Source organism: Meleagris gallopavo, chromosome 4 (assembly GCF_000146605.3).
Source record: "Meleagris gallopavo isolate NT-WF06-2002-E0010 breed Aviagen turkey brand Nicholas breeding stock chromosome 4, Turkey_5.1, whole genome shotgun sequence".
In the NCBI taxonomy this organism is placed as follows: domain Eukaryota; kingdom Metazoa; phylum Chordata; class Aves; order Galliformes; family Phasianidae; genus Meleagris; species Meleagris gallopavo.
Window position 1 is genome coordinate 46,508,532 of NC_015014.2, and position 26,975 is coordinate 46,535,506.

The window sequence follows — 26,975 nt, forward strand, 5'->3', positions numbered from 1 at the left end:
TGCGTAAATACAAAATTCTGTCTGGCAGGCTCTTCTATCTATAATTGAAAGAATCAACCTACACTGATAATGTCATTTCCTAGTGTAACTCTTGTTAATGAACCAAAATTCCTCATTCCATTGCAAACATATTTTACACACTACATCATAAACTTTTAATAGTATAGGTGGGGATAATAGGAGCGGAAGAGAATGCTGAGATACTAAGTTCCGGGAGACTGGTTATACCTGTTGAATATAATCCAGTGATCAAAACACTGAATAATCTTGAAAAACATATGAATCAACAGGTTCAGTATATATTCTTGATATTAATTATATGTACACCATATAAATCAGAAAACACTGTAGAGGATTAAATTAAATTATGAGTTTTAGTATCTTAATGCTTTAAGAATTTGCCCTTTTACTTGTCATTTTTTTTTGCCACAGATAGCTTGATTTTAACAACATTAACTATTTCTAAAGCTTTGTACAAATACTCTGATTTCCCCAGGTTCAGTTTTTAGTTAAGACTCTAAATAAGATGAATACCTGGTAATCTTGCTGCATTCTCACTGCATATGATCTCAATTTCTAATGCAAAAAGATGTCACTTCTTTACTATTAGGAAGCAAAACCAGTGGTTAAGGTAGCCTGCAGAATATCCATGTTGCCCTTTGTGCCATCTTGGGCGGACTTAAAATCAGAAGTTGACAGCTGCTGATGACAAGTATCATGTTACTTTCCAAATACCCAGCTAACACTGTTGTATGCTATTGCTGCTCATATGTACCATCTGTGTATTAAAGAATGGATAGGTATGGCTAGACACCTATGTTTTCCATGAAGAAGTCTCTTGGGTGTGTTTCAAATTTTAATTTTGTCAATTTCTCTTGAGGCAATGTTTAGTTTTACTCTTTGAGAGCAGAGAAAGGCTAAAGCTTCTAAAGTGTTTTGCATAGAAAATGATGCAATTCTGCAAAATGATGGAAGCACCTAATAGATTTTTAATCAAGCTCCACTGTTGCTGTTGTCTAGAGGAGTTTTTGGTACTTTAGAGCTTTCATATATCACTTCAATCAGAGCAATGATTTATTGAAAGCTGTTGAATGCTAATAGCACTAGAAGTCATTGACAATGTTTCCAGGCTCTTACTGTCTCAAAAATGACTGATTTCATGTGTCTTTTTTTTCCCCTTTCATTTTGCTCTGAATATCCTACTCACGTACTTGTGGATTCCTTGCTCTAGTGGTAAAGAAGCACCTGAGAAAATCTAGCCATGTGTGCTGCTACTCTGTTTTTCTTCGTTGTGTCAGCTAGTGTAAGTAGAGTACATGAAATATGTTTAATGTTATTAGATTTCTCTTCAGGAAGTTTGGTATTTAATTGAGGAAGTTCCACATAAATAAATATTGCTGTTGTTTTTCATCACAAAAGTCCATTCTGATCGTGTGCTGGTGCCCAGTAACATCCCTGTGACAAAAAATGTTTGTTTATAGCAATATAGAAATCAAATAATAACTAATAGGCTGACTGCACTCTGTTGCTATGAGTAATTCCTCATTTTTGTTGCTTGAGATCTCCTTGTGTTCTACAGGTGTTAGGTTTAAGAGCTTCACTAGGGAAGGTATGCCAGCAGGAAGCAGGCTGCCCGTGCTGTTGGGAGTTCTCAGAGCACTCCTGGCCTGGGAATGGGCAGGGAGGAACAAGAGAGGGCAAAACTACAAATGAAATTCTAGATAGTATTTTCTGTGAAACAGTGGTTGTGTCAGGCATAATGCAGGAACTGTGTTAATCAATAAAAGAAGCCAGCATCTCCAGCCTATGTGCTGACATGCCCATCCAAGCTGTCCCTACCATTTTTCAGCTTCGTTTTCCTACGAGTAACACAGCTGCAGTTTAATGGAAAGGCTTAAGACTAGAAGTTGAAACAGTGCTTGAATCTTGAAGAGAAATCAGTACAGCTGTAGCTTCAAAATCATCAGTGACAGAGCAATGGTCTGGAAGAGGTTTCAGGGGAAGGAGGGAATGCAATCTGGACCAACAATTTGTACGTTCTCTCAACAACTGGGATCGCTGCACAACAATCCCAGCCATGGTTTTTGCCCACAATTGCAGGCAACTTGTCTTGTTTACCTATTCCATCCAATTCTCTGTTCCCATGATAGAGGTTAATGGGAATTTTTACATATTTCATAATAGAAGCTAATGCTTGTTGTTGAAAGGCAACTTTGTGCTTTTTCAAGTTAAGGGGAAAAGAAACTTAAACATGACTACGTGTTACATGACACCAGTAGCATATACATGAAATTCAATCTTTGCAGTGCATTTAAGAACAAAAATGAGTTCCAAGTTCTTTCAACTGTCCTGAAAGCTTATAGGAAATCTGGAGGTTCATCCCACAGTATAAGCAATCAAATTTAAAATGGGAATTTGGTTTCTGTTGCTAAGAGCAGAGTGCTTGTTTAATTTGTATCTAGCTTTGGCTCTCTGTTCTCTTTGTAGCTTTGGGAACTGCGGGGACTCAGCTCTCATCTCTTCTTCCATTCTTCAGCAGTGCTCATTAAAGGGACTGTGCCAGAATCTCTGGTCTTCCTTGCTCCTAGTCCTCAGCAACCAAACCACAGGAAGGAAAGTACATCATTGTAGCTGATGACAAACATAGTCAATATAAACAATACTCAATATGCATATTCCTCATATGCTTAGCCAGCCTTTTATTTTCAATCAATAGGAGCTATAGGTAAGGAATTATTTTTCTGATAGTGCACCCAGATTCATGCAGAATAGATGACATGGAAGAGTAAATATACAGATATGCCTGCACAAGTTCCTTATATAATACTCAAATATATTTTATATGACAGTTTCATAGTGCAAGAGTGTTGTGAAAATGACAGCCCTTCCCTGGGGTCAGATCTTCACAGATAGGACACAGCGCAACCTTAGGCTTCACTAGTAAGGTAGTTCCAGAGTTTACTGAATTATGATGGCCTCAATAAAACAAAAAGCAGGAAAAAAAAGAGCAAAAAACAAACAAACAAACAACAACAATAAGCTAGGAAACCGTACAAGGGGTAAGCAAAGTTAAACTGAAATAGTAGATTTTTGAGAGGTTTTTCCTTTCTTGTGGGAAAGTAGTTAAGCTAAATAGCTTTAGCTTAAAGAAATAAATGTTATGAGGATCTTTATAAATATTTATAGAGCAGTAATGCAGAAATATAGACCATTAAATCTGCTATGTGTTTATACTTCAGTAAAGGTCTCTGGTTGACGGTAGAGAGAGAATAATATGAGAACATCTCTGTGACAGCAAGTCAGAGAAGCCATTTGCCTCATCTGAACTTCTGTCTTGGTTATCCCTGTGCTGACAGGGAGAAGAGCAGCTTTCATGGGAGTATGGGATAGAATTGCTCATCCTCAAACTGATGGAGGCTGTGGGGCTCAAACCTCCTCTCCAGCCAGCCCTGATATTCTGTGCAAGTCCCCTAGGTGTCAGAAATTTGTCTTCAAAAGGCTTTTGTTGATGTTGTTACTGAGACATTGAAGTGAAAGATTTCTCACTTGGACGAAGAGTGAGCATTCTTTCACCCAACAAAATGGCAAGCCTCTGGCACTATGATACAGGCAGCCATCAGAAAGAGGACAGCCAAGTGCATGAGGAGTGCATAGCACAGCAATGGTGAGCATCTGGAAATGTTGCTGGCATTATTATGATATTTGGGTGCAGTTGTAGAAAAGGGCCTGTTTCTAGTTTCAAATTATGACATGGCTTTTACAGTCTTCTGTCAGCGACTGGTGTTTGTAAATGGGAATCCAGTAGCTGAAGCTCTGTTTTTTAAACTGCTTGTCCCCTTCTTTATGGATACCAAGGAAGGTTTAGTGTAGACAGGACATTCATGGCCATACCTGGTGATCACAGTAGACTGAGGAATGCTCCTGAAGTGACACAATCCTTTATTAAAACCAGAAAAGTCAAATCCATTATAATAAGTTTATTGAATTTATTTTATGAAGCAGAATTCATGCAGAGATTAATCCATAGAAGAACTTTGAAATATCAGGGAAAAAAACATTTCTTTATTACTATTAAGTTGCTAAGCCCTCAGTTCCAGGAGTGATGTTTGTATAAAGCAAAAGGAAGGACTTTTCTATTCAGGATCAGGAGTCACAACTCTCTGAGCAAGGATAATGCTGCACCATTGGGTACGTGGAGCAGCAGGTGTTGATCACCTTCACTGTTCAGTATTTCGATTTTTCTGGCTTTCTTGGTCTGGAACTGAGATATGCATTTGGTACCTTTTCATTTAGATGTGTACGTAACTCCAGACTCAGTTTGAGTTCAGGTTTTTCACTTCTCTTTCATTTTTGGCTCCAGTTTCTGGTGTGCTATTGTCACAAGTAAGATGAAGAGAGTTGAAGTGAGCTCTGCCTGGGGACTGACCAAGTTGGTCCACTTGCTTAGGGTGGAGTTTTGGGAGGCTTTAGAGTTTAGGCTTTTGGCCAGAAATCGATATGGTTGGTGTTTGGGTTATGCTTGGGCTGCACTCTTTGCTGACGCACGCACTGTGTGAACAGTCCCTGTGGGGCAGAAACTGCCAGCACCTCTTTGTGAGGCAGCCACACTGCTTCAAATCCTCTCTGCCTTCCAGGTAAGGTAAGGGCCTCTCAGCAGGTTCACATCATGAAGCCTCACAAGGGGAGGTTATGAGGATGTTGGTGGCCTTCATTGTCTCCATCAGCCTTTCTGACTGATCTGTGGGAGTAGTGGAGCGATCAGGGGGCTGTGTGATGGAGTCGGGGTGTGATGCACGCTGTTGGTACTCCTGATCCCGGCTTGTGTGGAGCTTGCAGAGAGGGCATAGACATACTTGTCTGCACTAATCAGGACTTAGCTTGGGATCAGCGATGACAGCCCTTTATGCAGTATTTTCTTCTGCTGGGCAATTGTGAGTACTTTGTATACATTATTCTTAATTGCACTCATACAATGTGTCCGCCACAGCTGCGTTGAAACAAAACAGTACCAAAATATGAGAACGCTGGAAGTGAGGTCAGGAAAGTGCAGTGCAACATGGGCAGGGACTGCTGCTGCTCTGTACCACAGCACGACTGTGTGCTGCTGCTGCTCTAGAGCCACTGCCAGTCCCTGCCTGGACAGTCAGTTGTGAGCTACAGGGAGGAGGGCTGGCCTGAAAGGTGGCACAGACAGATTATCAGAGAGAAAATGTGTCATATATGTATTTGGCCTATAATTTTAGTATATTCTTATCACTAGAAATGAAATGCCTGTGAAGTTTTCCTTGTTTGCCTTTATGTTTTGCCCCTGCATCCACCAGGATGATGGAAGTCCTTGGGGTCAGCTTTACTTTCCAGCTCCCCTTGCTCCACAGTGTGAGTTAGGGATTTTGCAAGGCAAATGCATCCTTGTTTTAAAACCAATTCTTTCACTTGAATTTGCAAATAACTTGGAAATGTTTCTGTTGGCTGTGGATTTGGTAAAAGCTTGTTTTGATAAGCAGTAAGACCAAGTTAGGGCAGACATGAGGTTTTGGATCCCTCACTCCAGCACTTGGGACATGCTGCTACTGGGGATGAGACCACAGGACCCCTCGCATGCAGAGCCAGGCACAGGCATGGTAAGCCTTGGATCTAGGTCTGCAGCGCCGGGTGAAGGTTCAGCAGCCTCTGTGGCCTTCTAAGAACAGTTTGTGGGAGGCTTTTTGCAATGTAAGATCAGAAGGGAGCTATTATACTGAAGCTGTTTTGGCCTGGGTTTTATCAGAGGCCATGGAGCAAGTGAGCAGATCTGTGGCTCCAATCCCCACTGGATTTCCTGCCACAGCAGGAGGGAGTAATCCTTCCCCGCACGGAGGGTAGCCATCACGCAGGCAGTATTTCAGATGGCACGCTGCTGCTTGACAAAAGAGGTTGTGCAAACAGAGGAAACCATTTTCTGAATTTGCTGCACACACCTAGAGACACTACTTGAACATCATGGGCTGTACTACACATTTTTCATGTCTGTTTTTATCTCTCGCTTTCTGCCTTCAAATCATTTCGATATCAGACGGCTGCATGGAATTACCCTCTGTCCAGAGCAACTGAGAAGGAACATAAATCTGCAGTTCACCTTGGCCATCAGACAGCACTGGGCTCATTCTAGGGCTGCCCCCCGTTAGTCAGGTATCCTGCTGGGATTTCCATCCCTCTCCTCCAGCTGTAAATCAGGCAGCTGATTAATAATCACAGTGAGGGAGATAATTAGTACTGGCATGTAGCTGTTTTATGGATCTTTCTTTTCTGGGAGCCAAACCCAACCATATGGAAAAATGTAGCTAAGACACTATAAATATGATTCCACTTAGACAGTTGTCTCTTTCTGTTTTCTGTTATCACAGCAGTGTCAGCACAAGGAAAACAATGAAAGTGAAGAGATGCTGTTGCAGATTTTATTACAAGTTTGAATACTTTTTTCATTCTTCAAGGACACTGTGTTAATCTGAAGAAAGAAGGCTTGCATTATGTTCATTTATTCCTGCCACAGTTATTTAAGAAATAGATTCAGTGCTTATGCTTGGAGAGCTTTGGTTCTCTTTTAACTATTTCTGACAGAATTAGAAAGATATCCTTTGTGCTTTGTGTCATGATAAGTTGTCTTCTCCAATAAGCCACATCTTAAACTTTGTCAGTCCTCTCTGCATTCAGAAGCTGCTCCTGCAGTTGGACAGATGCTGGTGACCAGGTGTCTATAGCACAGCCAGCAGCAAGTTAATATTTGCACAGAAAAGTGAAGTCTTCAGCAGTACTGACTGTGATGGTGCTACTGGGTGATCAGCAGATGGGCAGCGGTAGCAGCTGGACCCTCCAGCTGCGTGGGGAAATCTTTGCATGAAGCCCCTTCTGATCATAGAGCCATAGAATTATGAAGGCTGGAAAAGACCTCCAAGATAATCTACTCCAACCGTCCCCCCACCACCAATATTTCCCCACTAAACCATGTTCCTTAGTACAACAGCTAAACATTTCTTGAACATCTCGGGGGACAGTGACTCAGCCACCTCCCTGAACAGCCTGTTCCAGCACCTGACCATTCTTTCAGAGAAGAGATTTTTCCTAATATCCAACTGAACCTTCCCTGGTGCAACTTGAGGCCTACTCGAGTCTTGTCACTAGTTACACAGGAGAAGATGCTTCATGCTGGTTTTCATGCAACCCAATGAAAATAATAATAATTTTAGGATGCATTTACAGGGCTGATTCCCTAACAACAGCAACCAAGCTGGCAAGGAAAGTAATACGAGGAGAATATCATGCCTGTCCTTTTGGGTGCAAGGTGCTGGTGGACATACAGCTTGACAGAGCTCAAGCAAGTGGTGAATTTAGACCTTGTTTATGGAAGAAGGAACTGCAATGGAGGCAGGAGGGCTTCTCCCCTCCTTTTCACAGCCTTGGCTTGGAATAGGTGCACCAGATGTCTTCCTGTTGATCTTTTGAAATAGTCAAGCAACTCTCTTCTCCACAAGGGAGTATTTTCTTTTGAGATGTATCTTTTTTTGCTCTGAAAGGGTTTAGAAATAGCTTCTGCCACAGGCATTCTCATCCAAAGCTTAATGTATGTACAAAGCTCCCACACAACTGCATCAGTGTGATACAGATTGTTTTTTTCCTCTGTAAGAGGGAAGTTATCCAAAGTGGTATGAGGTAAGTGATGGTAAATCATAATTCAATGCTTTAAAAAGTTTTTAATTTAATTCCCTCTTAAAAAGCAAATGCTGTAAGAGAATTTAAGTCACTGCTCCAAAGCTAACACAGAGAGCTCTGCGATTCATCCTCATCTCATCTTTCAGTCCCAGGCACAGTTTTCATAAATCATCTCTCTCCCAAGACCTCTACTCAGCATACTACTTTTTTTCTGACACTTAACCCATTAGCGCTGTGTATGGTATGTATTATGCATTGCCTTTTGTGCATGCCATATATTACAGAGAGCTTTCTATCCCTAAGGATTTCTGCAGCTATTTCTGTGAGTTCATCCTGCAGGGTATTTTTATGAAAGTCATAAGCTAGCTTCTGCTATGAAGAAAGAGAGAAATGTAGCAGCAAATAGTAGGTCAAGCTCATTAGGTCATGATTAAAAGGTGGATTCTTTTTTAACGTGGTAAATGAGGTTCCAGAGAGTGCACAGGGCACAAAAGTGATGCTGGAGAGAAGTCACAGGTGCTATCTCCTTGGGCCACTCTGTCTCTTTGGTTACTTTATATCTTCAATTAAATATTGAACCAAGAAGAGCACAGAAACCTCTAATTTGCTTGGAGTGACAGTCTTTAGGAAATCTGAGAAGGAAATGCCTTGCATTGTCCCAATCTTGCTGTCTGGGATGAACCCAGAGCAGACAGCTGGGGTCAAAAGTCAGAATGTAGGAGCTGGATTTTTCCCTGGTATTGTTTTAGAACCAGCCTTGAGATTGGAGAGGATGAATGAATGTGGCGTTGGGCTCCTGGTGTCACTGCCTGGTGATCAGGCAGGCTGGCCAGAGCGTGGATCAGGGTGAGATGCCTTTCACTCAGCCAGTAGAAACTGAGAAGCTGCTACATCCCACCATGCTCTCCTTTGTTAACCAGAGGCAAGGGGAAAATTACAGGCTGCAATCTGTGGTGTAACGAGCCACCTATTCATGGGTCCTTCTTCATCCACACTGAATGTTTATATATGGTACTATGGGCCTGAAATTTTCATTGCAACTCTCTTTCTTCTCTTGACCATCAGTAGACTTCCTATGTAAATTCAGCTGGTTTGGAAAACAGTTTCCCTTCTTCACGATTGACTGGCATTTTTCCTCCTGATCCATGCCTGTATATCATCATCCACTGTAACAGTCACATTTTGCACTCTGAGTAATTCCCCAGGACTGACCAACTACCATAAGTAGGCAACATTTCAATACAATTTGTAATCACGTCTCCTTTTCCTACCTTCTCCTCAGATGCAAAGGAGCATCCCACTATGGCCTTACCAAGGAGCGGAAGCGGCGTTCCCAAGATTGCACCCCGGACCGCAGCTCCAGCCTGGCAGTAGCTTCTCTGGGCCCTGAGCTTTCTGCAGCTGCAGCCATCGCCTTAATGACCGATGAGCCAGGACTGGTGAACCCAGCCTTCAGCCCCACCTCGGAGGACAGTCAGTCAGGTAGTGGCCCCAGGGACCTGCACTGCAGCAATCGCAACAAAGGTAAGGACCCAAAGGGTTGGTTTTGGAGCCTGGTGGCTTCTTCCAGCATCTGTTTTCTGTGAAATGCGTGTTGGTGGAGGATGTTGTTTTTTTAATGAAAAATTTGAAATGGTTTTTCCAAATGGGACTTCAGTAACCCAATTTATTTCAGGTGAAAAACAAATTTTTTTATCCAGTGGCAACATTTATCTGAAGACTTGCTGCACACAGGCAAACTGCAGGTCTCAAGAAAGATTATTTAGGCAAGTAGGCTCCTTTGGGGTGTATGAAGTACCAGGGAGATGGTGCAACAATGGCTTCAGCAAAATATGATGGCCCAGGTAGTCCCTAGAGACCATGTGATGGGCACACACGCACAAATCTTTTTGGTACTGTGTTTGGCAGTTGACAAGTATTTACAGTAAAACAGATGATGAGAGGTTTCTGAGAGCTTGGGGAGTGTTTGCCAGAATCCAAGAAAGGAGCACTTCAGAACTGTTATTTCTGCTGAAATAACAGCAGTTGAGGACAAGATGTTCCTTGCCTTGATTCTTCACCCTGTGGCATAGCACCTGGCTCTGATGAGCATCGCAATTGAAAAATGTGGTTTATGTAGAAGTATTAACAGTGAGGTCAATTCTTGTATTTGCAGTCTGTGAAGCCAAAACTATGTTTCATCATACTATTGTGATGCACGAGCTCTGTGCTGGGAGAATGGATGAAGGGCTGAAGGAAGATTAAATGAAGAGCAGCAATATCCCCTTCTGTGCATCCAGAAAGAGAGATGGAAAGGGACAGAGCAAGAACATCAGGATGAAATTAAATCCCACGAGTTTAAAAGCTGCAGTCTGGTTTGGGGGAATGTTTTATTATTAGATTACAATGTTTGGCGAGCATGCAGAGAACAAAAAGAGTGACGATATCTTCAATAGGATGGAAAGGAGAGTGAAGCTGTTATGATTTTTTTTTGCGTTGTCTTACCCAAGTTAGAAGATGTGACTTAGTAGGTCCCTCCCACCTGACAATCTTTGAATTTTTGTCATAATATTGTTGGCAGATTGGAAGCACTGCAGGGTTTTGAGGCAGTAGTGGATTTTCAGCAACAAAAATTTTCAGCAACAAATTCCAGATTTTTTGGAGTGGGGGGGATCTAACTTATGTAGCTTGAGAAGAGCAGTGTTTCTTCCTCTTCTGTACATTTTTCTCTAGATTGTTGCTGATTCTGCCCTGACCAAGGATTATTTTTTCCCATACTGCCACACTTGCAGGTACAGATATCTGCATGTGGCTGGTAGAATAGACAGGAGAGGTGGACAGAGGTAGGATAATTGTACCTCCATGCAGGTGGGTGTTGTCTTGGAGTCATGACACCAAAGTGTTGCTGTTTTGCCCTGTTTTCTGCTGAAAGCTGCAGAAATTATGTGGGTCTGAAACTGTTTAAACGTATTGATTTTTTTCCTGCTGTTGCAGCTCGACACTTTGAACGCTCCACTATAAGAAGCAGATCTTTTAAAAAAATAAACAAGGCATTCAGTGTTCTTCGAAGGACAAAAAGTGGAAGTGCAGTTTCCAGCCAGGCTGACCAGGAAAGGGAGGCTGTTGGAAACTGTGTTGCTGGAGAAGAAGGTAATGCTTTGCTCTCCTTGTATTCTTACTTAAATGGGACAAGGGACCCTATGCATGTTGGAGCTGGCTGTCCAAGATTGACATGTATTTCATTTTGTGGGTGCACATGATTAAAAGGTATCTGAAAACTCTACTTTTCCTTATTTTAAAAAAGCTTTTAGTGAATGAGAAGGAAGAGGAAAGCAGAGGTGTGTGGGACCTCACATAGGGTTGTGCTGTTAATTGCCCATGTGCAACAGTTGATCCAGTATCCAGTGCACAGGACGTGGGATTGAGCATCTGGGACTTGTTACTGGAGTTGCTGCTGATTTGCTCTTTTGGGTCATTTGGTCATTTAGTTCAAGAGGTTTTGCCAGCATGTGTGTGTTTTCCCCCTAAAGCAAACAGATCACAGTTGCTTTCCACATTATGGAAAATCTCATAAGTTCCTGCTAATGGTTATGAACCACTAGAAGTTACCAGTGGAATGACAGCAGTGGGTCCTTGGTGATAGATTTATGTTGCATCAGCTAGGCAGGTGATGAGGTAAGAATGCTCTGCTCTCAGCTGAGGGAAAAGGCAAGTTGCTCTGACATCTTTCAAGGGTGAGGGGTCTGGCAGGCAGTAACATTTAATATTTGGCATTCTCAAAGCAATAAGCAACTGTTACTAATTGCTGCTTTGGATCGTAATTACGAAGCCAACATTAGCATTCGTGCATCAAAAGGAAGTGATGATAGAGCGGGAAACATCGTCTTAATCAAGGCCCTAATTGAGTTCATTATTCCTTTGTCTGATGCCTCTGCACCTCAGCTCTCTTCCCAGATAAAAAATCCAGGGTAAAGGCTTTAAGAAGGCAACAGAGTCAACTTCACTTTGCTCTATATGACACGCTATCATTGAAACCCATTGAAAATAAGGACAAAATGATGCCAAATGTTGTACTTAGGCATGATTATTCTAAAATCAGAGAACAGTGTTTAATACCTCTTCTGCTTTCCTTGCTTGTTTTTTCAGAAGAGTTCCACATAGTTCTTGTGTTCCCAATCATTACTCTCCTTGTCCAGATTTTTGTTGATGTAACCAAAGCAAAGCTAGATAATTCAAAACTATGGAACTTTTCCATAAAAATAATATGATTCTGCTTCTTGAACTTTACCAAATATTTTTTAAAGATTCCCTGGTAAAACTTTGTAAAGAAGTTGCCTACTGTCATCTTTGAGGAAACAGATATTTTTCTTATTTGCTAGCAACTGCTCAATCCACTGTAATCAAATCTTGACCTTCTTCAGAAAGAGTGAAATCCTGAATTTCTCAGGTTCATGCTTTACAAAAAAAAACCCAACTTTTAGGCTCAGGCATGGAAAGCCCTCTACCTAGGCTTATAGTGGACACTGCCAATAGTCCCCCTGAAAGCTTGGTTTCATGTCCAGAGATCATGAGGGGATCTGGATGCCAGCAACACCTGGCCAGTAATCCATATGATAACAGAAGTAGATGTGAAGGTGACACTGGCCTTTGTATTTCCAGCAGAACGAAAAACACTGTCTCCTTTTTAAGGGATATATAATGGCCCCCTGGAAGGGCACTCTCTGTAAAGATGCCATTCTGTACCTGATTCTGCTCATGATGTCATTATTCAGCACCAAGTATGCCTGTAAAATTCCAGATATATTCTACTGCACTGGAAAAACCAGGTAGACATGTAATTACTTAATGAGCAGTTACTCTCATGCATGAGCTCACAGAAAATGTGTACTCGAATGACAGCATTAATTACATATGCAAAGAATGCATTTTGATTAGGCTGTTTTGGAATTTGGTATTTAAAAAAAAACGCAAGCAAGTAATGTGCAGAAATACAAATATAACTTTAACAAGGATCTCTGTTTAGTCTTTTGCAGCAGGTGCTTTGTGCATCTCAAAGGCACTCTCTGTTTCTTCTCGTTGGAAGAAGAAGTGAATATACTTCTTTCTGTAGCAGTTATCACCATCCTGCCAGCTGGGTACTTGCTTTCTTCTCCAGTTCTGTATGTTTTGTTCTATTCTTGGTTTTTTAAAACCCTCTCTTGTTTCAAGAAGTCTGGATTTGGACTCCTGGTGAGAGCTGGTCACCCATTAAAGATAGCTGCAGTTATTTAATACAAGTCTGCCTGTACCCCATTTTTAGAATTTCCTCATCTCAGTTCAGGTATCTCTGCTTATTGTGTTTTGCCTCTATTTTGTTTAAAAGAACTCTGAAAGCAAAAACTGTGATGTGTACCAGTGTATTGTCCCCAAAAGCAGCAGCAGCCATAGATTTCTGCTGCCACATCAATTTTTTGCCTGCTGCAATATGTGGAGGTGCCTCTAATATGAAGCTGATATCTCCACTGGCCTGTGCTCAACTGCCGTATCCCTGCAGGGATGTAAGACAGAAGTCATCCCTGATGGGAGAAGGATGGCGTCCAAATAACCATGATTGGACTTAATCTAAAAGCTGAATGTACTGCTGGATTTGGAAAACTCCTTTGCCACCCCAGGACACTGAAAAATATGATATCTATACTGTGTTTCTAGTGTAATTAGAGCAGGAGAATGGTTACAGTCTAGTGCTGTCTTACACCTGCAGCTGTTATGAGTCCTTTGCTGTGAAAATGACTTCATGATTTCCATTTGCAGCCCATGGTTTGATTTATCTAACCTGATGTTGTATACACACATTCTGGATTTAAGTGATCCAGGCCTTCTTTGTTTCTCTGCCTATGGTGATATTTTCAGTGGAAAAGTGTTCGCTGTCCAAATGAAAGAACATGTTAAAAGTGCATGAAAAGTGTGAACAGTGAAAAGAACATGTTTAGGTAGAGAATGGCTTAATATTTTCTCATTTTTAATAACTTGATCATTTGTAAATAACCAGAGAATAATGTCACTCATGGCACTTAGTGTTGCACATGGCTTCCCAGGTCTGAAGTAGAGGTTAGGGAAGTTTAAAAGAGATTATTTCATTCTGAGAAGTGAGGGACAGTGACAGGGACGCCCTTCCGGCAGTGATGCATTTAAGATGTGATATCTTTTGACTGGATCTAGTAGTGTAAATGACCTTGACAATCTAGTTAAATGATAAAATATCTCCGAGCAAAGACTGCTCCGGTTTTGCCATGCTTATTTGTATCACTGTACTCTTAGTCTGGCATCACACTTTAAATTCATGTCCAAGAAAGATTATATATATATGTACTCTTTACTCAAGCTGATCTACAAATACAAGTTGTAAAGCTAACTCTTTAGGAGGAAAGAATTCAAGAATGCAATTGCAAAACCCTCTTTAATGTAAAAGGGAGCCATACTGCTGGTTTTCAGAATCAGTCATCAGTTCCATTTTGCAGTCAAGTCATTGTAAAATAAATTGAATTTATGATTGCTTGAGGATGTCAAATGCAGTTCAAAGTCAGCCTAATTCTTCTTAGTCCCAGGGCTGGTGCAGTGCTACATCTGTTATTGCTTTACAGCAGTCGAGACCAAGGCAGCCCTGGCAGCACTGGCAGACTCACAGAGCAGACTACTGTTGTGTGGGTGTACCTCCCTCCTGCTGTTCAGCTGGAGCCCAGCTGTGTTTTCTCTGTGTGTATGTCTACATGTATATGCATATGCATGTGTAAGATAGATATTATAAATACGTTGGTGTTCTGGAAAGGCACATGAAGAAAAGAGAGGTAAGTGAAATGCAGAATGCTCTAAGTGCCAGAGCCATATCTTTTTCAACCATTCCATGGCAATAAGACTTCTTAAGTGAAGAAAACAAAGTGACTTTCCCAGCCCCAGGACAAGAAGCATCAGCTCAACTTTTGCCCTAGGAAGGCTACATTAGTACTGTTCCTGTTTTCCCAAATTTCAATTGCAGTTCCAATTTCTAAAATGGCTGCTAGAAATATTACACAACTGGTTGAAAGCACTCTGCCCCCAGGATAGCGAGCTGGACAGTTTTCAAGTGGATGAGATTGGCTCTGCAGTGTTTCCTCCACTGCAGATAGGTAAACTGATAAACTTCTCCTGCTGTACATAAAACAGCCACAGTTCTTGGGACAACACTATGACAATTTCGTTTTAATTCTTTCAGTAAGAGGAATATCCAGAAAAAATGAAAGACACTGCAGTTGGCATTGCCAACTACCTGCCCCCTGCGTCGGACCAGCATCCCTGGAGAATTAATGGAATGAATAACACTCTTGTTTTCAGAATGATGGCAAGCCATCGGGAGAATGAAATGTTAACTGGAAAATTATTGGAAATGAAGAGTTGCAGAACAAAGCCCCACACTAATTCAAGTGATGTTCATAGACACATGTGTTTTCCAAGAATAGTTACACCATTTTCATTTAAATTGTGATGACCATGTGCCTGATAGATGGATTCATGGAAGTTGGCTGTAGGCACACAAAGCTCTGGGGGCTCCAGCCAGCACCTCCCATAAGTCAGACCTTCTGGTCTGGGCAAGGACTGGCAACGTGAGACAGAAATTGTGCTCACAGTGACTTTGCATTACTCTGGAGCCAAGTGTCACAGCAGACACACTGAGCAGAGCTGGGGATGGAGGCAGCTGTTATTCTAATGATACTTCCAGAAGGAGCACAGTACATGCAGAAATCAGCTGAAACCCAAGACGTGGAGGAACACTTACATTAAGAACTGTAAACTGTGGGGCTAAAATATTAAGTGTACTTAAAAGTGCTATAGTCTCATGGCTAATGTACTAGTAATTGTGTGGTCTCCTGTGTTGTATCAGACAAGCAGAATTTGATGGGAAAGCTGGCCTCTCCTGTGTTATTTGTTACTCTGATGAAAGTACAGATAAAATTTCACTCTAATATAAGGAAAATATTACCTGAGGAAAAAGCACAGACAATATTTCTGAATGGAGATGACATTTTGTTATTATTGACAGATTCAGAATGCTCCATACCAGTCCCTGCAACAAAAACACAACACTCGGTGGAAAGACCTGCAAGAGTCACCAAAAACAAGACAGAAAATTTACTTCTTTCTAGATTCAGCAGTGCTTCAATATTTAAGGACTGGAAATATAAAATGGTAAAGAAAGGTATGCAATACTCCAGGGTTTTCCTGCTCTGGAAAACCTGGTCAAAGGGAACTGAGAACTTTAATTAAGAACTAGAAAGGGTTGGAAAGTGGGGTCTGTGCAAACCCCACAGTAGGATGCATGCATGTGAGTGCTGCAAGCTCTTACCCAGACCCATTATATTTGGTGAGACCTGCTGAGGTCCCATTCACTGTGGGTAACCGGGTGCTGGAGCAGGGCCCACCTTTTGTGGGGATAGTGCACACATTACAAAATTTCAGGTCAAAGACTTTGTTTCCAGGTGCGACGTTTTCTTAAAACAGGCAAGGTAGGTTGTAATGAGCCTCCACATAATATATACAGATTGTTTGATGAAAAAGCTATCTCAAATTTTGCTATTCAAAAATATGTGTGTGAGTACTTTATACATTCAGTTTTTCAAACATAGTCTTTAAAATAGTCAGTTGTCTTTTTCTCGTGACAGTCTAAACTGCTGATTATGTGAACATCTATGTGTATGTCTTGGTTGAAAATAAGAGGCAAATCTTTAATGAAGATATCAGAAATTAAGTGGTCATCCACTTATTTTGATATTTCGCTCATCAGAGAAGAAAAAGGTACAATTTACTAATTATATTCAATAAAGAACACAAATAAATCAAACCTGGAATGTGAAGCAGCATATCCTATGAAAAGAGGAACATAGTGACTTGCACACTGGCAAGAAAAATGCTGCAGGAAGATTTGTTTTGTCGTAAACTGCATGCTTTAGAAGGAAATCAGTTTTTTGAAATTCTTTCAAAGGGTCTGCATAAAGTCATATCGAAAATAAGCCAAATGCCACTGCAATACTTAATAAACCAGTTAAAGCATTGCTCAAGAAGAGAACTTGCAAAAGAACTTACATAAGTTTTTCTTTCGTATGTGATGGGTTTTGTTCACTGCCACGTTGCTCTGGTTTTATTCTGACATAGTTAGAAACTGATATAACATGAGTGTATCAGCAGCTTGTTCAATCTGCTCTCAGTGGTCAAGAAATAGCTAATTCCTTTAGAAAAAGAGATCAGATTGACATACAGGAGAATGAATGCCTAAGCCACAAAGTGCTATTTGTTACAACCTGAGCTGAATCATCATGCAAAGTGAAGTGGGATCAGTTCTGCTATGGAATTGTTTTGATAGCTTACAAAATACATAGAAATATTTATTTCTTCCATTTTCGAGCAGAAAAGAGAATAAGTGAGGGTCTATATTATCATTTGTAGTTTACTAATGTAAACCCTTAGAGCTACCCTGAGAGTACAAACTATGCATGAGGACAAAGCCTTCAGTGATTTTTGAGGAGTGCTTTTGTCATCTGGCCTTAAGCACTTCACTGAGCCATCAGATAATTGGCTTTGTCTTCTTACATAGCAACAGAGGCAGTTCAGCAGCAACATTAGGGTGCTCATACACTGCATAGGAAATTAGGCATTTGGGATAGAGGCCTGCCTTTAGATGGTATGAGTCCACCTTCAGACGAGGGAGAATCAAACAAGCTCCAAACTGGGCAAATAATGTTCAGAAAGTATGAGTATGCACCTTCCTGTCCTGAGACTTTAAAGTTGTGCACAACTCCGAAGCAAATCAGTACAGCTGCAGAAACTGCAACAAGAGTGTAACTAAGTGATCCATGGATATTAGGTTGAGTACAGCTGTGTAATTATCTAGATAGATTTTCATTGCCTGTCAACTCTGTATAAAACTATAAAGTCGAAGTCTGTGCAACTGGTAGGTGCTTTTTACAGACGTGGAGGAAGACAACTTCCCATTCTGAAGAGCGTATGATCAAGAAGTGGTAAGGGATTTAATGTGGTATTTATTAATGGTTTTATTTTCCTACTCTTTCTTTCCCCTTGATCTCTACCAGGAACTTTTGGTGCTTTTCTGGTTTGTTGTCTGATAATTCTGTAGTAGGAAATATTTATTCTATCTCTGGTACTGCTCTATTAATTTTCATTTAACAGTTTTCTGCTATTCAGTTGCAAGTGCTGTACTTTAATTTCTAAAATAGATTATTGAAAAAATGTTAGCACTTCATTTTTCTACTTGCAGGTTTTCACATAGATGTGGACTCTTATATCAGAAATTCAAAAGTTTTATTTCACATATGGAGGGACACAAGACACTTAAGGATTGATGTGTCTGTACTGGACAGTACTGCTTTTACTTGAATTTTACTCAATGATGAATGTGGATTAAAATTGCCCAAGACATGCTGTGCAGATTAACATGTCAGCTAAAAAATAGGGTTTGGAAGGGGATGCAATCCTCCAACATATTATAACTAAAAAACAGGGTCCCTGCACACAGTTGGTCCTTCTTCCTCCCACTCAAATTGCCAATGCCAGCAGAGATCTTCCCTTGCAGCTGAGCAGTCATCATCATTCCCTCCTACCCCACAGGTTCATAACACGTGAAAAATCTTGGGAAAACAGATTCATTCAGGAGGGCTGGCTGCTTCTGAAAGTAGAGTGGTTCATTCTTCATGCATGAAGAGTCCAGTTCAGCCAAAGAAAATTTGCCTTTCTGTAAGCTCAAGGCAATAAATAAATAAATAAATAAATAAATAAATAAATGCTTGCATGGCTGTTACAAGCCAAGTCTGGGATTCTAGCAGTAAGGAAAGTCAACAGCCCACTGCAGCACAGACCACCAGGGTTTGTTGGCTTGTCTATGCCCATATTCTCTAGGGCCAGTGAGGAGCTGTGACCTGTTTCAGAGGGGTCTCTGGTGGCTAAAAACGTATTTTGTTCCCTTAAAATTTTAGCACACATATCTGCATTTTTTTTCTTAAGCTCATTTCATCTGTCTGGATTGCATCAAGTGTTTGAGGCTGTGTTTTGAGGGGGAAAAAAACAGAAAGGAAGCTTGAATATATTCATTAAAAATGATCCCTTCAAGTTCACTAAAGCAAACATACATTTCCCTTGCTCCACACGTAGTATCTATCATATCAATGCATAAAACCTAGTTTGGGCAACTGACAGGAACTTGAAGTCATATGGTGCATGTTTTAATGAAGCAAAGACAAAATGTCATATAAATACCTTACGATGTACATTTCCAGGTTTCCCCAGATTGTATCACCTGATTCCAGATGGTGAAATCACCTGCATTAAGATCAACCGGACTGATCCCCATGAGAACTTGGCCATTAGGATTGTGGGAGGCAGCGAGACTCCTCTGGTTCACATTATTATACAGCATATTTATCGAGATGGAGTAATTGCCAGAGATGGAAGATTGCTGCCTGGAGACATGATACTAAAGGTACAGTACTGTGGGAGTACAAGATAAAAAAAAAAATTGTATCCTGACAAAGAGTAACTATAAATTGATTGTGAGATTTTCAGTGCTGCCTCCGTGTGTAGATGGAATAATACATGCAAGAAGTCTGGTTCCTCTGCGTGCTGTGATGATTTCATTCATCATAGCTGTTTTCCTAACTCACATTTGTTTGTATTTCCCACTCAGTTATCAGGCTTCTCTATATTTTTTAGCCAAGCATGGCAGATCCAAAATGCATTGCAGCATGATGTTGGCATGTCTGACCCAGCAGAATAAACATTTTTTTCTGAAAGCCGGGGCAAGGGTTTTTTGACCTGTTTTTTTGTTTGTTTGTTTCTACTGAGCTGTGGATTTGAATCTCACTTAGTGCAGTTTCCATTGCCTTAAATCCCACTTACACCAGAGGAGATGACAGGGGCCTGGTCAACTCATGTCCTATCTGTATCGGCACTATAGAACATGAGGCACTGCTTGCTCTGATCTGTGAGAGCTGCCCCATCAGCAGCCACAGGTGAAATCTCTAGGAACAAATGAACAGCTTTCAGGTGTTAGCTGTTGGCTGTTACTTCTGCTTCTATAGAAATGTGTAACAGATGAGCAAGAATTAGGCCAGATGGTTAAAAATCATGTATCTTGTGAGCAATGGCTCCAGTAATGAACAAGAACAGCTCTCTCAGCTGCCCCTTTGACTTGGAGCTCTGAAAGGGTGCTACATTACTTTAATGTTTCAGTACTCAGAAAAAAGGCAAATCTCTGGTAAATCCTTCCTGGAAAAAGAAAACAAAAAGCCCAATATTCCAGTGTGGTGTGTAAGCATGACTCCCTGCTATATACCCAGTGCTTTTGGCCTTCTTTGGCCTTCTGCTTGAGGCTTTTTCTCCATTTTAATTAGAGGTTCATTAGTGGGGCTTTTTTTTGTTGTTGTCTTGTTTTTTGCTTTTACTAAAACATCTGAGAGATAATGAAGAGAAACAACTGGAAAGCAGTGGGAGTGGAAGGAAGGGCTGGCAAGGTGATCTGAAATCAGAAGCTAGTGAAATAAAACCAAGATATATGAAAGGATATTGGAGCTTTGGGGGAGAGCAATAATAAAGTTGAGAAATAACAGTTATGTCTGGAGACTATCCGAGCTGAGAGAAGGGGGGGAAAAAGGCAGAAAGTGTCTGTACAGTGCGTCCTTTCCTTGGAGGAAGGACTCTTTCGCACACAGACTTGGCCTGCTGCACCACGCTGTTGCGAGCAGAGCACACCACCTCATGTGAAGACATCTGTGTAAATAGAGCAGCCGTTTTCATGCCAATTCAAATTAAATTGCCTTTCTGCCACTGATTTAGAGCTCTCTCTTCCAGGTGAACGGCATGGACATCAAAAACGTACCTCACCACTACGCCCTGTCCATCCTGAAGCAGCCCTGCCACGTGCTGCGGCTCACGGTGCTGAGGGAGCAGCGGTACCGGTGCCGAAGCAGCGGGCTCAGCTTCGACGCTCACTGCAGCAGGGATGACAGCTTCCACGTCATTTTGAACAAAAGCAGCCCTGACGAGCAGCTAGGGATAAAGCTGGTCCGCAGGGCCGACGAACCCGGCGTGTTCATCTTCAACCTGCTGGATGGAGGAGTGGCTGCCCGTGATGGCCAGCTGCAGGAGAATGACCGGGTCCTGGCCATCAATGGGCATGACCATCGGTACGGCAGCCCGGAGAGTGCAGCCCAGCTGATCCAGGTCTGTCACCATGGCTTTGGGCACTGTTTCTGGACTTGGCAAAAGCCAAGTGATGCATTTTCACCATCCGTAATAATGCTGCTGGGGACAAGATTAATAGATGTGTGTTAACGGGAGGGAAGGTGTGCCAAGCCTCCTTTCCCATCAAGGGTGGGAACTGGTACCTCTGGAATCTCCCTGGTGTCACTGCAGGCACGTGGGTGAATATGTGCATTTGCATCCCCACGATGCCTCCTGCAATCAGCTCACTTCATGGCTTTGTTTCAAAAAACAGGTCTATGTAAATCTCCATATCCTTTACTCAGAGGGTGGCGAGGTAGACAGGCTGCCCGGAGACACTGAATGCTACATCTCTGGAGGCATTCAAGGCCAGGTTCGATGGGGCCCAGGGCAGTCTGAGCCTGGTGGGTGGCAGCCCTGCCCATGGCAGGGGGTCAGAATTGGGTGGGCTTTAAGATCCTTTCCAATTCAAACCATTCTATGATTATATGAATCTATGACACACTCTGTATCTGCCAAAATGCAAACCAGCCTTACTCCAATGTCACAGAGTCCAGCAGGGTCTTGACTCCCTCCAGGGGAGAAGGGAACAAACTAGAGAAGTCTAAGGCAACCACTGACATGTTTTGGGATGAGCATCCCAGCATCAGTGACTTCCTGCAGGCATGTCTTACAACTGAAGGTACTCCATATAACTTGTGGATATTTCTTACCTAAATCCAGCATTAATTCAGATATTTTGGGGATGAAAAATAAGGATCTTGTTCTGTAGTTTTTATAAATCTCAATTTAGACTCTTACGGAGAACTAAAGGGGTGCCTCTCTGATGCACTTAACAGCCTTGCCACAAAACTGTCACTGTCTTTCTCAGCTACAGAATCAGTGAACTTCTGCCTAATTTCCCCTCCAGAACCATTTCACTAAATTTATTTCTTTACAGCCTACCTTTTTAGAAAACTTGAATATAAAAGATCCTTAGCTTTGCTTTTTGTTGCTTTTCTTTCTTATTTATAGTAGTCATTGTACTTGTGCAACTTTACATTTCATTTAAAGGGATGCGCAATGTTCTCATATTGAAGAATTTCACATACCTGAATGTGAAGATGTTGAATCAGGCTGGATGCTCTGCATTTCAGGGGGTATAATCAGGAATCAGGGTAACACAAGACTGGCTGAAAGAATCTTTAAATGCAATGCATTTTGTGACAAATATTCCCCCTTTAGCATAGGTTCACAGATGGCTGTGGCCAACTCTCACTGAAAAGTTTATGGCATAGGTAAAGATAAAGCCATTAGATTGTCTTCATGCTGAGAGCAGGGCCTCCCACTCATCTGAGCAGGCATGTCCTGCTCGGGAAGCAAAACCACATCCTTTTGCATAACACCAGTTGTTGAAATTCTGGTCCAGCATCTTTCTGGATTACGTTATGTAGATCACTAACTGGGAGCAGAAGGCGGCAGTTGGAGGGATGTTAAATTCTCCAAAGGGAACAAAGTCGGGAATGAAAACCTTTCTAAAAATTGGTATTCTTGGAACAGTTCTTTATGGCTACAAAACAAGGCAACAGTGCCTCATAAGCAAAAAACACATGTAGTCTTGAGATGAAATGGAAAAAATGACTTAATGAGAACATTCACACACAAGTGTTTGAAAACACTACCAAAGTTCTTATTGGGTTCCAAAGAGTAGATGTTATTTATAATAATGCTTGAAATGCATACCAGTCTCTGGGAATTTAAACAACATGCCCATCAAAGGGGAGACTCAGGTTTCCAAACAGTCAGGATTGCACTGATGTGAGCTCTATGAATCACATTTGTCTGATTCAAAATTCCTGGATCCTTTGTCTTTTTTTGCCCTGTTTTTTCATGAATTATCACTTGCCTTTCCTGCTTCCATGCTATGCCAGAGAAAAAACATTATACTAAGGTTTTACATTTGCTTCTTACACAGACGTTTTACCTCGTCATCCCATTTCTCAACAGTACCCTGTCTGTTGAGATCTCAGAGTGTGTCACTCTGCACATTAAGGTCTTCAAATTAACAGTGCTATATGCTTCTAAGACATGATTGGCTCCTTTAAAATCCTAATGAACATTCACTGGTATGATAAAAGGTTGTAGTGGTTTACTATGCCAATCACAGTTGGGAGAACTTCATTTTTCTGCAGAGTCTGCAGAGTCTGATTAGTTTTGACTGCTAAATAATGAATAATAGAGAAAAATCTGATTCTTCAGTCCTGTAGTGATTAGACATCAGCATATGCAAAGCAGTTGTTTATCCGGAGATTATGTGTCAGCCTGTTTAGAAGCTCAGTCACAAGAACTGAAATGAAGAAAACATGTACGTGCTAATTAAGAATGTGCACACATTGTAACACTCAGGAGCTTGCTGCTCCCCATTTGCCATGTCATCTTTAGTCACAATCTTGTGTCAGATGTGGCACTTTTCAATCTAAATAACGTGATGTCCCACCTCTGTTTCACATGGGTGTGACATGAAAATGATCAAGGTACCAGAAGAGTAGGCAGTTGTGTGAGGACATCAGCCCTATCTGCTTGGTTGGGCCAAGGTAGTTGCAGGGCTGCCTCATTTCCAAATGACCACTTGGAAGTTGTCACTGTGTCCCTGCCTCCCTGCCTGCTTGCATGCAGTCAGCTTTGTGTAGAGGTGTTTCTTTGCAGCCCATTGGTGCAGGCAGCCCTTTTGGCTGCTGTTGTGTTTGAACACTGCACCTCCAGCAGCACTGGGTGTCACAGCACAGGTAACCGGAGATGTTTCAGGCTGCTTTCTCTATCCCAGGGAAATATCTGCCAAAAGCAGCAGCAGAATCAACCTGGCACAGAAGAGACCTTTGGAGGTTTTCAGGCCAAAGCTTTGCAGAACATTCCCCAATGTATGTTTGATTTGCTTTGGCCATAATGCAGATTTTAATTCTAGTAGATGGTTTCCATTTTTTACTTGTATTCAAATGAGTATTCAAAGCAAACCTCATTTCTTTAATTCTTGCTTTAGTGTATAGAGCAGAGAAGGGACTGGGAAAAACAAGCAGTAAAGGAGGAGGAGGGAGGGAGAGATCAGAATGAAGCAGTAATTAATATTCTGATCAGTAGAAACAGTAGTGGGTTTGTATATGGAAGTATGTAAATACAAAAGCTAGTCCTCTTGTTTGGATAACTCTTTAAAACACTTTGACTTCTGAGAAATTACTTAACTTAACTGACCTGGAGACAAATGCAATGTTGCAATGCTCTTGTTGAACTTCTGTTAGTCGGTCCTCAGAGAATTAGTCACGTTTACAACCTTCCTCTAAATAACCAACTTTGAGACTAACCATGTGGCAACATATGAGCTTTAAACAGAAGTTGCATAAAGTTGTTTGTTTTAAGGAAAACTCTATTTTCATGGGGTCAAATGCCCTTAGGAGCCTTGATAATGTGCTCTTCAGCTACATTTTGAGTATTTTACAAACTAGAGACCTTGGGGTGGTTTCCTTTCTTCCAAGAGATAGAAGCCTACTTCTGGGTGCCAGATGAATACCCAAGGGTACTGGCAAAATTGTTTGGTAACAATAAACCTAGTAAAAATATCTAGAAAGTTATTTTAACATATATATAGGTGTATACCAAATGATATATTATGAAGCTGTGGAGATTTTATTTGCTGGTTTGAAACCCATCATCTCCCAAAGTGCAGGTAACATAGCTAAGAAATATGCATTTTTTTACTGAGGTAGCACCTTCAAGTAGCATGGGCTGGACATGCAAATTTCAGACTTGCATTTGGGGGTTTGGTAGAGATAAGGTTTTTTTTAGTGATACTTTTCAAAAGCATTTTTAATTCTCAGTACTACTGAATCCAGCCACAGGAAAAGCAAACTGAATAATAAAAATGTAAATCTCAGGAGCCTCCCCTGGCTTCTCTTGATTGTCCATGAGAGTTTTGATTTCAGAAGTGCAACTGGATCTGGGGTTGGTTTCCAGCTGCTTATTCAAATTTCCTTGGAGCTCCTCCCCAGAGAGCAGGAGGTAGCAAGCACTGAAAGTGTGACACAACAGAAGCTCCAGAGATGCTTGGTGGGGTTTCCAAATTAGATCCTTGATAATGACCCCCACACAAGCAGACAGGAGTCCCTCTGGGACCTAATGCTGTTACTCTATGCGCTTGCTTGTGCCTTCTTATTCTCTTTTTCTGTGTTCTGGCACACTAGGATTTTACCTCTTCAAGTGGTGAAGCATCCCTTTCTTAAAGCTGCCTTACATCTGCTGTGTTTGTTACACACAGGTGGACTCTGTTGCACTGTTCTTCTCCACCCTCAACAGCCTAAGCTGGATCATGCTCCTCGTTACAGCACTAATTGTGAAGTGTCTCTCATTGCTGGTCTGCCCTGGTGCATGCAGGACACAAGAAATGAACTGTGATTGCATTATCATGGGTCAGGTCACTAATTGCAGCCAGATTTAGGGCAGACAGAAAGATTTTTTTCAGCATTAACACTAAATTTTCAAGTTTTAAGTAGCTGGCAGTAAACTTGTATGACCTGAACTGGTAATTCTTCCTGTTAATGCAAACACTGTGGAGGGAAATCCAAAATGAGCTTAAATGGGATCTATGTTTGGTGACTCCTTCCTGTTCAGCTTGTTCTGGGTCATTGCAGCAGAGTGATGGGATTCACCCTGTGCTTCCTCCTGCAGGCCAGCGAGCGGCACGTCCACTTTGTGGTATCGCGGCAGACCAGAGAGCAGCCCCCTGACATCTTGCAGGAGACGGGATGGATTTACAGCAGCAGCCCCCAGCCCTATCCTGCTGAGAGGATCAGTGCCAGTAAGGTGAGGACATGTCTGCTCTGCTTCTTCCTTGGGAAAGGGGACCTTTGGGTGGCTGACTGGGGGGCTCAGGGCTGCCTTTCTGGATCCTGTCACCAGTAGTATCGTGTCTTATTCTGCAACTGAAATATAAAACTGTGCTCCTCATCATTTGTGCTCCAGGAAATGTTTCTTCCCTCACTCGGTTTGAGGTGAGAAGGTGAAGAGAAGGTGAAGGGGGATGGTGGGGCAGTGGTGTAATGGGCGTGGAGCTGGACTTGTGCAGAGACCTGAGCCACACAGGAAAACATGCTTCGATGACAATAAGAGGTTTATTGTTATATCTCCAACTGAAGCAATGTGTGCAGGAAACAGCTCTCATAGTTTGATCTAAGGGGTTCCTATAAGCTTCTTGGAAGTTACAGTAGTTATTAATCTGATGAATGTTTCTTAAGCTACAAATGCTTTGACCCAGCTCAAGAGCTGGAAAGTCCTCACTGGCCGTGCCAAGCATACCAGTTTTCTGCTGGCTTTGGACACCAAATGTGCTGGTTTTGGAAGCTTGTGCTTGATTGTACCACTACTGTATAAGCCCAGGGAATGTCACCTTTACAGCAGGAATGGAACACTGAGAGTGCCCTCCCCTGCAAGTATTTTGGTATCCAAGTCTTATCCTTGGGCTGAGAAGGACAGGGATAAAGGAGTATGGTGTTGGTCTAGAAAAGGCAGCCTGTGTCAGAGGGGCTTAGGTGCTCTCTTCTGTATTGTAAAGACTTGCCTGCATTCAGAAAAGTGACTCTGACTCATCTGCAGTCATAATTTTAAGTAGGAGTAATGCCACTTAGACCAAATTAAACTGCTGTATGGAGGTGCTCCTGATGAGTGACAGTGGCTTTTGCTTAATACTATGGGAAACTACAGTAGATTGAACATAGTTTTACTGTATGCAAGAACATCCTTGCATAAATTAATTTCTTTATTTCACTAAATTTAAGTTACATTCCTGGTTAATTTATGTCAATTACTCTGAGTGTCACCCCTACACAAAGCCTCCTTGGCCCCCTGCACCAGGGGGTGTACAGAAGGTGAACAGCATGGCTGGTTAAATCCATCCTGCCTGATGGGCAGCCAGAAGTGCCCCTTGAGAAACCTTTTGGCTGAACCAGCTGCCAGATTGGGTGCACAACTATTAGCCAGGAGACAAGCCTAGCTCTGCATTACAGATGCTTAATGATACAGTCTTTGCAGACTTCCTTTAAAAAAAC

General features: G+C 41.7%; 1 protein-coding gene across 5 annotated transcripts in view; it reads left to right on the forward strand.

Moving 5' to 3' along the window:
* The window catches only part of LNX1 (ligand of numb-protein X 1), a 75,759-nt gene that overhangs the window by 35,007 nt on the left and 13,777 nt on the right, over window positions 1-26,975 (forward strand). For 3 of the 5 annotated variants that reach the window (XM_031553146.1, XM_010710201.3, XM_019614878.2), the window contains 6 exons: window positions 8,969-9,210; window positions 10,660-10,815; window positions 15,719-15,874; window positions 18,963-19,165; window positions 20,533-20,904; window positions 25,600-25,734. In XM_031553146.1, the coding sequence (XP_031409006.1) occupies window positions 8,969-9,210; window positions 10,660-10,815; window positions 15,719-15,874; window positions 18,963-19,165; window positions 20,533-20,904; window positions 25,600-25,734 (1,264 nt within the window). The remainder of the gene's footprint in view (window positions 1-8,968; window positions 9,211-10,659; window positions 10,816-15,718; window positions 15,875-18,962; window positions 19,166-20,532; window positions 20,905-25,599; window positions 25,735-26,975) is intronic. The other 2 variants (XM_010710204.3, XM_010710205.3) reach the window with 1 other exon arrangement.